Source organism: Sus scrofa, chromosome 12, assembly GCF_000003025.6.
Source record: "Sus scrofa isolate TJ Tabasco breed Duroc chromosome 12, Sscrofa11.1, whole genome shotgun sequence".
Classification (NCBI taxonomy): Eukaryota; Metazoa; Chordata; class Mammalia; order Artiodactyla; family Suidae; genus Sus; species Sus scrofa.
The window spans coordinates 18,621,825-18,637,467 of record NC_010454.4 but is presented as its reverse complement, the minus strand read 5'-3'; the positions used below and the strand labels follow the sequence as shown (position 1 = coordinate 18,637,467).

The following is a 15,643-nucleotide window of genomic DNA, read 5'->3' as shown; positions in this document are numbered from 1 at the left end:
TTGCAGACGCGGCTCGGATCCTGCGTTGCTGTGGCTCTGGCGTAGGCTAGTGGCTACAGCTCCAATTCGACCCCTAGCCTGGGAACCTCCATATGCCGCGGGAGTGGCCCTAGAAAAGGCAAAAAGACAAAAAAAAAAAAATCCTCTTTAGGAGTTCCTGTTGTGGCTCAGCGGTAACAAACCCAGCTAGTATCCATGAGGATGTGGGTTCCATCCCTGGCCTTGCTCAGGATTCAGCGTTGCTGTGAGTTGTGGTGTAGGTGGCAGATGCAGCTTGGATCCAGCGTGGCTGTAGCTGTGGCGTAGGCCAGGGACTACAGCTGCGATTCAACTCCTAGCCTGGGAATTTCCATATGCCGCAGATGCAGCCTAAAAAAAAAAAAAAAAAAAGAGGAGTTCCCGTCGTGGCGCAGTGGTTAACGAATCCGACTAGGAACCATGAGGTTGCGGGTTCGGTCCCTGCCCTTGCTCAGTGGGTTAACGATCTGGCGTTGCCGTGAGCTGTGGTGTAGGTTGCAGACGCGGCTCGGATCCCGCGTTGCTGTGGCTCTGGCGTAGGCCGGTGGCTACAGCTCCGATTCAACCTCTAGCCTGGGAACCTCCATATGCTGCGGGAGCGGCCCAAGAAATAGCAACAACAGCAACAAAAAGACAAAAGACCAAAAAAAAAAAAAAAAAAGAAAAGAAAAAACTCATACCCCTGGACAAATGACAAAGCTTAAAGGGAAAAAAAAAGAAATGGCTTTTTACACTACAAAAAAAAAAAAATGCTGTCACATAAGTTTTAAAATATGCACATTACACTTGCAATGAGATAACCATGTTTTCTCGGATTTAAGTCTGGGAAGTTCCCATGTAGCGCAGCAGGTTAAGCACCTGGCATTGCTGCAGCTGTGACACAGGTCACAACTGTGGGCCAAGGTTTGATCCATGGCCTGGGAACTTCACATGCTGTGAGTGTGGCCAAAAAATAAAACAATTAAAATTTGACTTTAAAAAGAGAGAGTCTGATAATATACTCTTTTGTTCTGTGATTGGGTAATAGGCATGGGAAGATGTTGCTACAGGAAGTAAATCAGTATAACCTTGTAGGGGGCAACTTGAAAAGACCCAGCACTTCTACTTCTGGGAATTTATTACAGTACATACATGTGTGCAGAATGACATTTATAAGGATATTTATCGTAGTGAAAGAACAGAAATAGTCTACACTCTGTATGAGACTGACTCAAAAAAGCCACACGAAGTATTGTGCAGCAATAAAAGTGGAGGAAACGCTTCATGTACTGATGTAACAAAATTCAAGACACATCGTTAAAGAAAAGTGAGGCTGAGAACAGTATGTAATGTTTGCTACCATTTGTGTTTAAAAAGGAGGGGGGGGGGACACATACACACATGTGACCTGGCGTGGGCATAAAAGATCTGGAAAGATACATAAGGGAATGTGAAGATGGTTGTCACTGAGGAGTAGAACTGTTTATAAAACATCTTGTTTTAAAATGATGGGCTAGTTATATTAATTAACCTTGCATCTTTTTTTTTTTAAAAAAAAAAAAGCTTCTCGGAGTTCCCGTGGTAGCACAGTGGTTAACGAATCCGACTAGGAACCATGAGGTTGCAGGTTCGATCCCTGCCCTTGCTCAGTGGGTTAACGATCCGGCATTGCTCTGAGCTGTGGTGTAGGTTGCAGACTCGGCTCAGACCCCGAGCTGCTGTGGTTCTGGCATAGGCTGGCAGCTACAGCTCTGATTCAACCCCTAGCCTGGGAACCTCCATATGCCGCGGGAGCGGCCCAAGAAATGGCAAAAAGACAAAAATAAATAAATAAATAAAAATTTTAAAAAACTTCTCTTTTTTTTCTTTTTGTCTTTTTAGGGCCGCACCCGCAGCAAATGGAGGTTCCCAAGCTAGGGGTCTAATTGGAGCTGTTGCTGCCGGCCTACACCACAGCCACAGCAAGGTGAAATAAAGCTCCCAATCTCATTTTTTTCCTTCCCTACACAGAGATAACCTCTCTTCCTGAATTTGGTGTTTGTCTTCCTGAATGTTTTTAAACATAGTACATATAACTGCATATGTCAGACATGTTACAACACATGTATGTATGTATCTGTTTGTATCCATAAACAGGATATCACATTGTTTTGCATATTGGACTTTTCATTCTGCAGTATGCTTTTTGCACTTAAGATCTTTAAACTATTTACTCATGTTGATACAAGTAGCTCTTATCCATATATTTATGGTATTCCACTGCTTGAATCTGCTCCAGTTGATCCCTTCCTCTGCTGATGGACATTTAGGTTATTTCCCAGTTCTTCAAACACTGCTTCAAGGCAACATTCATGTGTATTATATCTCTTTGTCCACCCGTGGGAAAGTTTCTCTAGGCCAGTGAGCATCAAACCTATTTTTGCCACATTCTTTTAGCAGTAAAAATATTTTTGCCATGCACCCCTAATGTATGAATACATATTTATTTATGAATTACATATGGGAACTACTACCAAATCAGCTGTAGCTCTGATTAGACCCCTAGCCTGGGAACCTCCATGTGCCACTGGAGGGTTTGTTTTTTTTTTTCCTTTTTTTGGTGGGGGGGCAGCTGAACCTATGTTATATGGAAGTTCCCAGACTAGGGGCTGAATCCGAGCTGCAGCTGCCGACCACAGCCACACCAGATGCAAGCACTGGATCCTTAACCACTGAGCAAGGCCGGGGGTTGAACCTGCATCTTCATGTTAAGAGCATGGACTCTGAAGTCAGGCTGCTGGGGTTCATATCCCAGCACCAACACTTTCTAGCTGTGTAACCTCAAGCAAGTTTTATCCTCAGTGTTTCCAGGTATAAAATGGGCATAGTTACAGCTTACCTCAAAGGACTGTTAAGGGGATTAAACTAATTATTTTTAAAGCAATGTAGATGTCATTATAAACACTCCATGTGTATTTGTAAAATTAAATATATCTGCATCCCTTTTCTGTGTCATTATTTTATAGGTATTTGATAAATACTACGTTGCTGCTAGAGACTGTAATACTGCAGTAGACACCGTTATTACATCAGTCATATCACATATGTGTGAGTATATCTATAGAACTAGAAACGGGATTGCTAGGTGGAAAGATACGTGCATTTGTAATTTTCCTAGATCGTGCGAAGCTGCTGTACCAGCCTCCTATGTAAGGCAGTTTGGCACTAACAAAATTGATCTTTGCCAGTCTGTTAAGTGAAAAATGGTATTTCTATGTAGCTGTAATTTGCATTTGTCTTAGTTTAAATGAGGATGAGCATATTTGAATGCTCTTTGTATTTCTTTTCCTATGAATGTTCCCTTACCCATTTTCAATTGGATTGTTCATCTTTTCTGTATCTTTTTGTGCAACTTTTTTCAATATTGGGAAATGGGTTCTTGTTCTATGAAATGAGCTGAATTTTTTTTTTTTATTCTAAGCACCTCCCCTTAGGAATTGAGAAAAATAGAACAATTTGAATTATTATCTCACAATGTTTTTGGCCAAGTAGTAAAAGCTGCCCTCTTCCATTCACAGACTTTGTGCTAAACACATCTTTAATCTTTAAAACCTCATTGCCTGGTAGATAATAGCATCTTCATTTTACAAATAAAAAAACTGAAGTTCAGAGAGATTCATTTTTTTTCACTCATTCAACAAATATTCATGAAGCATGTACTACATTCTTTACTTTGGGGATATAGCAGTGAGTAAAACAGAAGAGTCCCTTGTTCATGTGGACTTACATTCTAGGGTGGAAATATATACCACAAACAAGTAAACAAATAAGATACTTTCTGACAGTGTTAAGTGCTGCAAAGAAAATAAACCAAAGTAACATACCTGGCAAGGAATGAAGGAGCCACTGTTAGGTTGGGTGGTGTCAGAAGTCCTGTGAGGAGTTCCCATGGTGGTACAGCAATAATGACCCCAACTAGTCGTTATTGCTGCATCCATGAGGACGCAGGTTCAATCCCTGGCCTCGCTCAGTGGGTTAAGGATCCAGAGTTGCTGTGAGCTGTGGTGTAGATCGCAGTCGAGGCTCGGATCCTGTGTTGCTGTGGCTGTGGTATAGCTCTGATTCGACCCCTAGCCTGAGAACTTACATATGCCGTGGGTGTGCCCCTTAAAAAAAAAAAAAAAAGTGCACTGTGTGTTAATGTAAATAATGAAAAATGTAAATAATGAAAAACTTATGGTTTCCAAAGGAGACAGTTTGGGGAGTGGGGGGATGCACTGGGGTTGTGGGATAGAAATCCTATAAAATTGGATTGTGATGATCATTGTACAACAATAAATGTAGTAAATTCATTGAGTAATAAAAAAATAGAATTGGGGAAAAAAGTGCACTGCATGTTAACGTGGATAATGCATTTTAAAAATTGCTTTTAGGAGTTCCCATCGTGGCGCAGTGGTTGATGAATCCAACTAGGAACCATGAGGTTGCAGGTTCCGTTGCAGGTTCGATCTCTGGCCTTGCTCAGTGGGTTAAGGATCCGGTGTTGCTGTGAACTGTGATGTAGGTTGCAGGCGCGGCTGGGATCCCACGTTGCTGTGACTCTGGTGTAGGCCGGTGGCTGCAGCTCTGATTGGACCCCTAGCCTGGGAACCTCCATATGCCATGGGAGCGGCCCTAGAAAAGGCAAAAAGACAAAAAATAAAATAAAAATTTAAAAATTAAAATTGCTTTTATTTTCTTTCTTTATTTTTGGCCACATCTGCAATGTGTGGAAGTTCCCAGGCCAAGGATGAAACCCACACCACAGCAGTGACAACCCACTGAGCCATGACAGGAACTCCTCATGGAACTTTCTGAAAGGGCTGAACCACACTTTGAGAACCTAGGTTATGGAGTTCCCGTCGTGGCGCAGTGGTTAACGAATCCGACTAGGAACCAGGAGGTTGCGGGTTTGGTCCCTGCCCTTGCTCAGTGGGTTAACGATCCGGCGTTGCCGTGAGCTGTGGTGTAGGTTGCAGACGCGGCTCGGATCCTGCGTTGCTGTGGCTCTGGCGTAGGCCGGTGGCTACAGCTCCGATTCAACCCCTAGCCTGGGAACCTCCATATGCTGCGGGAGTGGCCCAAGAAATAGCAACAACAGCAAAAGACAAAAGACAAAAAAAAAAAAAGAGAGAACCTAGGTTATGATATGATAACAAATGATGCCCAAATCTCAGTAGCTTATAACAATGAAGATTTATATGTTGGTCATGCTACACATCCATTATGGCTTGCCTGTGGTTCTATTCCAGGTCCTCTTCACCAAGGAACCCATGTTGACAGGGCATCCTCTGGCTGGACATTGCTAGATTTGGGGAAAAGAGCTTGGTAAACCATCCTGGCTCTTAAAACTTTTTCTGGGAAGTAATGTGTCACTTTCTTCTTTTTTCATCAGCCAAAGCAAATCACATGGCCAAGCTTGAGTTCTTCAGGGCTGAGATGTATAATCTTCGGGGAGAGGCCCCAATGAAAGGAATACCAAATATATGTGGTATATCCACCTCTACCACGGTGTTTAAAGAACATCGCTGATTGTTCATGGAGAATGGATTGTATTGGGGAGGGCTAGGAAGCCTCTCAAGAGTAGAAGTATATTAGGAATTGACTGCAGCACTTTGGGCAAGAAATCACAATGGCTTGGACTTGAGTGTTTACGGTGGTCTGATTCAAGATGTACTTGGAATTGGTAGAATTTGTTTTGGGAGTAGGGTGGGATAAGGGAAGGTACTGAAAGATGACTTCTAGGTTTAGAGTTTGAACAATGGAATGGGTGGATGATACATTTACTGATATGGGAAAGGCTGGGAAAAGGATAGGTGGGTTTTGAAGAGGGGGGTGGAACAAATTTGAACATGTTAAGCCTGAGTGTCCAGTACGTACCTGAGTAGATGTCTGGAGATCTGGGGAGAGGTCAGGACTTGGGTGTTAGCATACTGCTGAATTGTAAAGCCATGGAGTTGGAAGAGATCTCCTAGGGGAAAAGGGTCAATAGGGAAGAGGAGAGGGCTGAAGGCTACGGGCTGAAGCCTTGGCGTACTCCAACACTTATAGGTGGAAGCGGTCTTGGATTCACCATAGGAAACTGAGGAGGAGCCACTAGGGTAAGGTGAAATGAGTAGAAATGGAAGAAAAAAGAAAAGTGTTTCAAGAAGGAGGGAATAAGTCTGTTTTAAAGTTCTAGAAGTTGGATAGGACTGAGGAAAATGCAAGTCACAGTCGACCCGGATAAGCACAGTTTTAGCGAAGAGGTGAGGCTTGAACTCCAATTAAGTGAGTTGAAGAAAAGATGGGAAGTGAGGAATGGAAACACCACTTTTGAGAATTCTTTTGGTTAGGTGGGTAAATGGGAAAAAGGAAGACAAAAGAGGTGAAGATGAAATGATGTGTATGTGAAAAAATTTTTTTTTTTTTAGTGAGAGTTGCAACGTTTATTTCAGGTTCTCTCTTGGGGTTTTTTTGTTTGTTTGTTTGTTTTTTCTTTTTTTGCCACACAGGCAGTATGTGGGAATTCCTGGGCCAGGTATTGAACCTACGCCGCACAGCAGCAACCTGAGCCACAGTGGTGAGAACGCAGGAGCCTCAACCAGCTAGGCCATCAGAGAATCCCGTATGTGAAATCTTTATGCAAACTGTAAATGCTCTCTTATTGTTAGGATAATAAAATAATATTTTATTATTACTGAACTAGTAGGAATTTCAGACTAGCTCAGGGTGAAGAATTATTAAGAAGCTACTGCTAATGCCCAACTTACCGGCTATTAAGGCTCAAAAATATCTCCAACCAAAGAAAAAGCTGAGAAATGAGACGTAAAGAAAAGGGCAGAGAAGAGAACGAGAGGGGAGGGCGAAAGTTTGCTGAGTTAATTTTGTCCTCGCAGGGCCTCCGTAGGGCAGTCTCGCAGTTCTTACGTAACTTAAGGAGGCGGAGCCTACAGGAAATTTAAACCGAAGCCGCGGTCAAGGGCGCCCTGAGAATGATGCTATAGTTGCGGAGGAACATCCAGTGCACGGGAGTCTGAAAGAACTAATGGAGCCCGCGAATGTGTTACAGCGGCCTTGAAGAATTAACGAGGCCGAGAAAGAGCCGAGAATTTGAGGGGATAGCCGGGAAACGGTACGGATACCGGGAAGGGGAAGAAGGGGTGAAAAGGAAGGGGAAGAAGGGGTAAAAAGAAAGATGGGTACGGGGTCGGAACTGGGCACGGGAATTGGGGAGCAAATAGGTGCGGAAGCTGGGAAGGGTAGAGGGAAGAGATCACAGGAATTGAGGGGAGAGAGGTCTAAAAGGAGCAGAAGGACTGAGGAGGACAAGAGCCTGGAGGAGGTACAGCAATTGAAATGTCCAAGGGGTGACCAAGAGGCCACGGGAGTTGAGGGAGCAGAGTCTCAAAGGGGGCGGAGGGATTGAGTTACCAGGGCCTGGAAGGAGGCGCGGGAGTTGAGAGGGAATGTGGGTTGGGATGGAGTTAAGTCTTGGGGTTCCTGGGAGCCTCAATGGGAATTGTGCGAGATTTGGGAGGCGGAGAGAGGGGGTGATGGAAAGTCGAAAGCTAGTCAAAGTGGTTTGTTCAGCTGCCGTTTTGTCTTTCTGTTTCAGGCGACGATTGCTTTGAACTGGAGAGTTCAATGGCTGAAAGTAGACTCCGGGCTCCGGACCTAGGTAGGTAACCGGTCAAAACTAGGGATGCGAGATCGCAGTTGCCAGTCCTGCCCCAGAGTCTCTTGGGAAGAAAAACCCGAGAAATGTTGGCTCTATTGGGATTTTCTAATTACTGACCGCGCGCACGCGCGTGTGTGTGTGTGTGTGTGTGTGTGTGTGTGTGTGTGTGTGTGTGTGTGTGTTGAGGGATGTCAGGGATCATTTAGGAGTTCAAGATAAAAGTCAAACAAAAACTTTCAGTCTGATATTATGAATCAGATTAGCAGACAGATGGGGAGTCAGGATGGCATAACTTATTAAACCCGTATTCATGGTTAGTTTTACCATAAAATTCTAAAATTTATCGGAAAACTTAAACACCCCCACCCAATTAGATAACTCTTTTAGCACATAGTCACTTTCCTCAATAGTCCCTCATTTATTTGAATTCTGGATTGTTATAGATAAGCCTTTTGGTTGTTGCCTTTTTTTTTTTTTTTTGTCTTTTGTCTTTTGTCTTTTTAGGGCTGCACCGCGGCATATGGAGGTTCCCAGGCTAGGGGTCTAATCAGAGTTGTAGCAGCAGGCTTATGCCACATCTGCAGCACACTGGATCTGAGATGCCTCTGTGACCTACGCCACAGCTCACTGCAATGACAGATCCTTAACCCACTGAGGGAGGCCAGGGATCGACCCCGAAACCTCATGGTTCCTAGTAGATTCCGTTACCACCGCACCATGCTGGGAACTCCAGTAGTTGCCTTTTAAACAGTGATACACTTCACTATTTACGCTTCCTTCCCATGTCTTGTTACTTTCTTCTGGATCTGTTTCTCCTTTTGCTGATGAATTGCTCGAAGAGTGTTTTCAAAGAGGAGCTTTATGTTATAAACGCTGTGTGTATGCTCTAGAACATCTCTGTTTCACCCTTGTCTTAAAATTCTTTTTTTTTCTTCAACACATTGAAAAATCACAGTGGTTTCTTCTTGCAGAAAGTAAATACTGTGGAGAACTGATGTCAGTATGTGTTGATCCTTAGTATGTGACCTGCTTTTCTCTTTAGAGGATCTTTATGTTTGTTCTTCAAATTCATTATCAGAGTTCCCTGGCAGCTCAGCAGTTTAAGGATCTGGTGTTTTTCACTGCTGTGGCATAGGTTGGATTCCTGGCCTGGGAACTTGCACATGCATGGGCGCAGCCAAAAATAAATAAATGAATAAAATGCGCTGTAACATAACTGTGTGTCAATTTTAGAGGGGTTTTAGTTTTCATAAAAGTGAAAATATGAAAAATGAAAATAAAAATTACAGTTTTATGATTACACAATTAAAGCCAAAGTCCGTCTATCTGTCTCTCTCTCTCTCATACACATACACACACACTCACAAATAGGAGTGGGAATTACTCCTTCTTTCATAACTCCTGATTCCTACTCCCTAGGGTTCAACTGTTTATGCTCTTGCAACTACTTTAGCATTTGCCTTCTTGTTATTTTTTTTTTTTCTTGGCTGCATCCATGGCATGTGGAAGTTCCTGGGCCAGGATTCAAACCTGCACCACAGCAGCAACCAGAGCCACAGCAATGACAATGCTGGATTCTTAATCTGCTATATCTACCTCCCTGGTATTTACCTCCCTGGTATTTACCGCCCTAGTATTTACTTTCATATTTCTTTTTTTTTTTTTTTTTTTTTTTTTTTGTCTTTTGTCTTTTTAGGGCCTCACCCGTGGCATGTGGAGGTTTCCAAGCCGGAGCCGGAGCCACAGCAACACAGGATCTGAGCCTCGTCTGCGATCTACACCACAGCTCATGGCAACACTGGATCCTTAACCCACTGAGTGAGTCCAGGGATGGAACCCGTGACCTCATGGTTCTTAGTCGGATTCGTTTCCACTGCGCTACGACAGCAGCTCCTACCTTCATGTTTCTAAGTGGCCTGCTCGTGCTGCTTTCATTGTTTTCCATTTTAAATTATATCCTTGACTTTCTAATGTGGAAGATAAAGATTTTTTTTTCTTGCCCCCTACTCCTCTACCCCACACACAAACACATACACATTTCCCTCCTCTCCTCCCATCCCCCAATACGTATGTAGTAATATTTTTAGTCATTTGGGGTTTACAATATGATGATAATGTAAAGGTTATTCACAGCTGAGTCAAATAGCAAACTGAAATAGGCTTTGTTTTCTGTGTATGGGTCGCTAATTCATGTCCAAACACTACCAGAATTATAAACCTTCTCTCAATCCCTTCAAGCTTGTCAGAGAATCACTTCCTTCTTTGTCTGGGGGACATATCTTCTGAGACCATCTGTCTAGGTGCTGCAGTCTGGTCCAGCTCTGCCCTAGGCTTGTTGCCCTGATTCCATCCTAGGATCCCCCTTCATCATCTCATGGAATTCCCTTTGCTGCTTTCCTGTGTTGGATTCCCTGTGCTCTAAATCCTGTGTTTTCCTCCCTCTTTGTTTACTTCCTCGTTTGGTAGAATACACCTCTGATAAAGCTTCCTGGGAAAGGGTATATGGGACAAGTAAATTTTTTGAGTCCTTGTAGTTCTGACGATTCTTCATGCCCCTTCACATCTGAATGAGTTCTAGTTTGGAAACAGTTTTCTGTCAAGAGGTTTGAAGACATGTTTCATCATCGTTTAGCTTCCAGTGTGCTGTGGCAACGTCTGATGCTGAAAATATTTCTCCCCTCCTCCTGAACGCTGCAAGGGCCGAGACTGCTATGCTTTGAACACCCTAGGCCCATCCAGCATGATTGCTGTCTAGCAACAATATTATTGTTATTAATGTCTATCTTTTCTACTTCCAAATTAATTGTCATTGTTTTAGACAGTCAGTGACTGTTTAGATTTATACATATTTTTACCATTTTGGGGACATTTTAAATCCTGCCTTGTGGGTTCAGTTTCCTTTTTTCCAGAGTACACCTCTTCAGCAATCCTTTACTAATAATTGGTTCATGATAAACTGTCTGGGGTTTTGTTGTAAAATGTCTATAAGGGGAAATTTCCCTTGTGGTGCAATGGGTTAAGGATCTGGCATTGCCACAGCTGTGGCACACATCGCAACTACAACATGGGTTCGATTCCTGGCCCGGGAACTTCCACACGATGTGGGCGTGGCCAAAATAGGTAAATAAACAATTAAGTACTTCTTTTAGAGTCTATATCTGATTATTCTGTTTGAAGCTCTTGGGGATCAAGTCTTGCTATCTCTTACTTCTGCTGGTTCAGGAAACCCTGGCCTGAGCTGTAGCCCTCTAGAGTTATTTTGCTTTTGACTCTTGAGGCATGGCCAAGCTGTTACTAGCTGGGATTTGTTTTTGTTTTTGTTATTTGTCTTTTTGTCTTTTTAGGGCCGCACTCGCGGCATATGGAGGTTCCCAGGCTAGGGGTCTAATCGGAGCTGTAGCCTCTGGCCTACACCGCAGCCACAGCAAGGCCAGATCTGAGCCATTTCTGCAACCTACACCACAGCTCACAGCAACGCCAGATCCCACTGAGTGAAGCTAGGGATCAAACCTGCCTCCTCATGAATACTAATCAGATTCGTTTCTGCTGAGCCACGACGGGAACGCCCCAGACATTCTCTTAATCTTCTTTCTTTCTTTTTTTTTTTTTAGTATATATATATATTTTTTTTGTCTTTTTTTTTTTTTTTTTTTTTTTTGCTATTTCTTGGGCTGCTCCCGCGGCATATGGAGGTTCCCAGGCTAGGGGTCTAATCCGAGCCATAGCCACCAGCCTACGCCAGAGCCACAGCAACGCAGGATCCGAGCCGCGTCTGCAACCTACACCACAGCTCGTGGCAACGCCAGATTGTTAACCCACTGAGCAAGGGCAGGGACCAAACCTGCAACCTCATGGTTCCTAGTCAGATTCGTTAACCACTGCGCCACAACGGGAACTCCTTAATCTTCTTTCTTTTCTTTCTTTTTTTTTTTAAATTTTTTCATTAAGGTATAGTTGATGTACAATATTATATAAGTTTCAGGTGTACAACATGAGTCACAATTTTTAAAAATTATACATTATTTATAGTTATCAGAAAATATTGGGGGCATTCCTGCTGTGGCACAGTGGGTTAAGGATCCAGCATTGCCTCTGCTGTGGCATAGGTTGCAGCTGCAACCTGGATGCCATTTGTGCCCCAGGAACTTCCACATGCTATGGGGGTGGCAAAATATCTTTATATGTAGGCTATATTCCCTGTGCTGTACAGAATATCCTTGTAGCATATTTATTTTGCCCACAATAGTTTGTACCTCTTAATGTCCTTCCCTTGTCTTGTCGCCAGCCCTAAGTTTGTAACTTAGCGTGTTTTTGAGGTTCATCCTTGCCATAGCCTAGCCTGTATCCGTAGTTACTGTTTTTATCGCCAATAGTGTTCCATTGTACGAATATACCACATTTTACTCACCATTTTATTTGAATTGTTTCTGCGTGGGGGCTACAGTGTATAACAGCACTGTGAGCATTCTTACACAAGTTTTCATCTGGACGTGTGCTTTCATTTCTCCTGGGTGTGTGTCTGGGCGTGGAATTGCTGGGTCTTACGCTAACTCTGTGCCACACTGTCTTCTGAAGTGGCTATACCATTTTGCATTCCCACCCTGAAGTCTGCATCTGGTCTTCACGTGAGTCTCACGTCCGCCTTGGGGGCCGGGGCCTGCTTGACCTGCAGGACTCTGTCTTACTTCAGGCTTCTCACTTTGCTCCCCTTTGTTGTTTTCCAGCGGCCCAGCTAGGAGTTGCCCGTTGTCAGGGGAAGTGCCAGAAGAGCTCACCAGACGCCGGGAGGCAGCCCTTGTCTGGAAAATCCTTTTACTTGGATCTGCCCGCTGGCAAGAACCTCCAGTTTTTGACTGGGGCCATCCAGCAGCTGGGTGGGGTATGTAGCCTGCCTCTCTCCTTTGGGACCATGTGTCTTTGTGGGTCGTAGGGCAGGAACTGGAGAGGGGTTACATCTGGGACTTCCAGGTATTTTCAGTGGTATCACTGCATTCTCCAAAGCAATTTAAGTATAAACCATTTTTTAAGTAAAGTGTTTTTTTTTTTTCCCTAATTAGAAAAGTAATGTCTGTTTGTTCTATTAATATTGGAGAACATGGAACTGCTCCAAGTGACAGCAGCCATCATTTTGATGTATTTATTTCCTCTGGACTCTTTTCTCTCTCCTTCCTTTCTTTCCTTCCTTGATTGAGGTCTAATGCACAAACCATAAAGTTGACCCACTTAAAAGACAGTTTGGGAGTTCCCTGATGGCCTAGCAGTTAAGGACTTGGTGTTGTCACTGCTGTGGCTCTAGTTGCTGCTATGACGCAGGTTCAGTCCTTGGCCTAGGAACTTCTGTGTGCCATGGGCATGGCAAAAAAAAAAAAAGATACTGTTCAGCAGTTTTTAGGATATTCACAGAGGTGTGCAAATTGTGTGATTATACTATTTTAGAATATTTTCATCACCCCAAAAAGAAACCTGCTACTTGCTATCAGTCCGTCCCCTTTTCCCCCAGCCCTGTGTAACTAATCTTCTACTTCTTCTCTACCCTTTTTTTTTTGTATTGAACATTTACAATGTTGTGTTAGTATCTGCTGTACAGCAAAGTGATTCAGTAATCATTCTTTTTTTTTCTTTTCCATTATGGTTTATCACAGAACATTGGGTTATTAATTCACTTAACTGTTAACCCATAGACATTTAGATTATTTCTCTGAGTTCCCTGGTGTCTCAGCAGGCTAAGGATCCAGCATTGTCACTGCTATGGCCCAGGTTACTGCTATGGCGCAGCTTCAATCCCTAGCCCCAGAATTTCTGCATGCTGGGGGCGTAGCCAAATACATAAAGTTTAGCTCTTATAAATAGCACTATGGTGAACAACTTTGGGGGAAAGGATTTGCTGTATTTGAGCCCGTTAAAATATTTTTTACAGCACATGTCATAACACTTCGTAAGGGATCGACAGTTATCTCTTGTGTTTAGAAAATAGGATGATAGTGCCTGGTCCAAAAGAGGCAGATAACTGGGGAAACTGTGTAAATAGACCCAGAACACGCAGTTTCTTTGCCATATAAAGGAGCAGAAATGCAGGGGTATAGAAGTCCAGCAGTGGGTATGGAAAAAACCAGGATTATACACCAAAACTGGCCCAAATTACTTTTTTTTTTTTTTTTTTTTTTTTTTGTCTTTTTAGGGCCCCACCAAACTTCTTTCTCATGGCTGAATAATGCTCCTTTGCATGGCCGCACCACATTTTGCTTAACCATTCATCTGTTGCTGGACACTCCGGTTGTTTCTGCTTTTGAGCTATTATGGCTAATGCTGCTGTAAACATTAGTGAACGAGTGTCTGGGTCAAGTACCTGTTTTCAGTGCTGTTGGGCATGTATCTCAGAGTGGAATTGCTGGGTCATGTGGTAAAAATCCATGTTTAGCTTTTTGAGAAACCTAAACTTTTTTTTTTTTTTTTTTTAAACCTAAGTGCCAGGTTTCCCATCTCGTCTCACTTCGGAGATGCCATCCATGCTCTCACAGCTGTGCCAGAACTGGCTGGGACAGGCTCGTGAGAATCAATTGTTAGCATCTCTCTCCAGTTCCACATTGAGTGACGTCCTATTATGACTAGCTTGACATCAGCCACAGTAGTATTTTACCCCACAGAAATCAGCAAGTGCTATAAAGCAGGTCCCCCCGCTCCCCAGAGAGTCAGGCCTTAAGAGGTTGCCGGCTCATTACTGCATGTTGCCATCTTTCCTCCCTCCCCCAGTCTTGAGCTGTGTCACTGTGTTTCAGGCTCCGTGTTGGGGTCTTGGGATGCAAGGTGAGTCAGACCCTCTCAGTGCCATGAAGGGCTTCCAGGTAGGATGAGCAGACACTCGTGCAGCTGAGTCACAGCCGAAACTCGTTTTTTGTCTCAGGCTCCTTCTGGTAACGTGGTCAAGGTTACAGAGGCAGCCTCTGGATGTCCCAGTGTATCTTCACAGCAAAATCAGGACGTAACCAATAAGACATTAATCTTCTCTGGTCTCTTCATCGTGCTCGTGTTCCGTGCACACTCCAACGAGTCAGATCCTCAGAGCCACTGGGCTTCCGCTGCTGGATCAGGCGGAGCCGCGGTTCTGGAGTGAGAACCTGTGTTGTATAGATAGGCCCTATTGTGTTCCAAGAGGATGTCTTCTCGGAGGCCTGGCACAGAACTGCATTTGGTCTATTTAAAGACATTGATTCTGGAACTTCTGGCAGCCCAGATGTCTTTCCCTCGACCTCTCGATATTGATAATTCTACTTCTGCCTTTCGGGTTTCAGCCACCTCTGTGATCTGGTTTCAGGTAATTGAGGGTTTCCTGAGCAAAGAAGTAAGTTACATCGTGTCCAGCCGCAGGGAGGCGAAGGCAGAGAGTGGAGGGACGAGTCACAGAGGCTGCCCCAGCCCCGGCGAGGTCAGAGTGGAGACACCGTCCGTGGCCAACCCGAAAGACAGCCATGCCAGGCCTGCCCAGAAACCCGTGGAGTCGGTAAGAACCTCTCAGGGCGCAAAAGGTGTGCCCTCCAAACGAGGGAAGTATGCCTCAGTGACCCCTTTTAGGCAGTTTCTGGTTTATTTTCATCTGGTTTATTTTCATCTCTCATTTGAATTCAGGGCCCAAAACTGTCTTATCATAGCTCTGGAGGCAGGCACCTCAGCGTCATGCTGTGCCCTCCCTTCTGTGATAAATGTCCACTTTTTGTTTGTTTGTTTTTTGATTTTTTTTTTTTTTTTTTGGCTGCCCTGTGGCATAGGGAGTTCCTGGGCCAGGGATCCAATCCAAGCCGCATTTATAACGGCTCACAGCTGGAACAATTCCAGATCTTTAACTCACTGTGCTGGGCTGGGGATCGAACCTGCGTCCCAGCATTCCCAAGACGTCGCAGGTCCCACTGAGCCACAGCAGGAACTCCAGTGTTCATTTTTTATGGGACCTCAGAGCCTGAGGTTCAAAAACAG

At 44.0% G+C, this 15,643-nt stretch overlaps 1 protein-coding gene across 2 annotated transcripts in view; it reads left to right on the top strand.

Annotated features, from left to right (window-relative positions):
* Window positions 1-15,643, top strand: part of DBF4B (DBF4 zinc finger B) — a 37,999-nt gene that overhangs the window by 2,749 nt on the left and 19,607 nt on the right. For both annotated transcript variants that reach the window (XM_021066860.1, XM_021066859.1), the window contains exons 2-6: window positions 3,003-3,084; window positions 6,894-7,129; window positions 7,613-7,675; window positions 12,400-12,554; window positions 14,988-15,173. In XM_021066860.1, coding sequence (XP_020922519.1) covers window positions 7,642-7,675; window positions 12,400-12,554; window positions 14,988-15,173 — 375 coding nt within the window. In that variant the 5' untranslated portion in view covers window positions 3,003-3,084; window positions 6,894-7,129; window positions 7,613-7,641. The remainder of the gene's footprint in view (window positions 1-3,002; window positions 3,085-6,893; window positions 7,130-7,612; window positions 7,676-12,399; window positions 12,555-14,987; window positions 15,174-15,643) is intronic.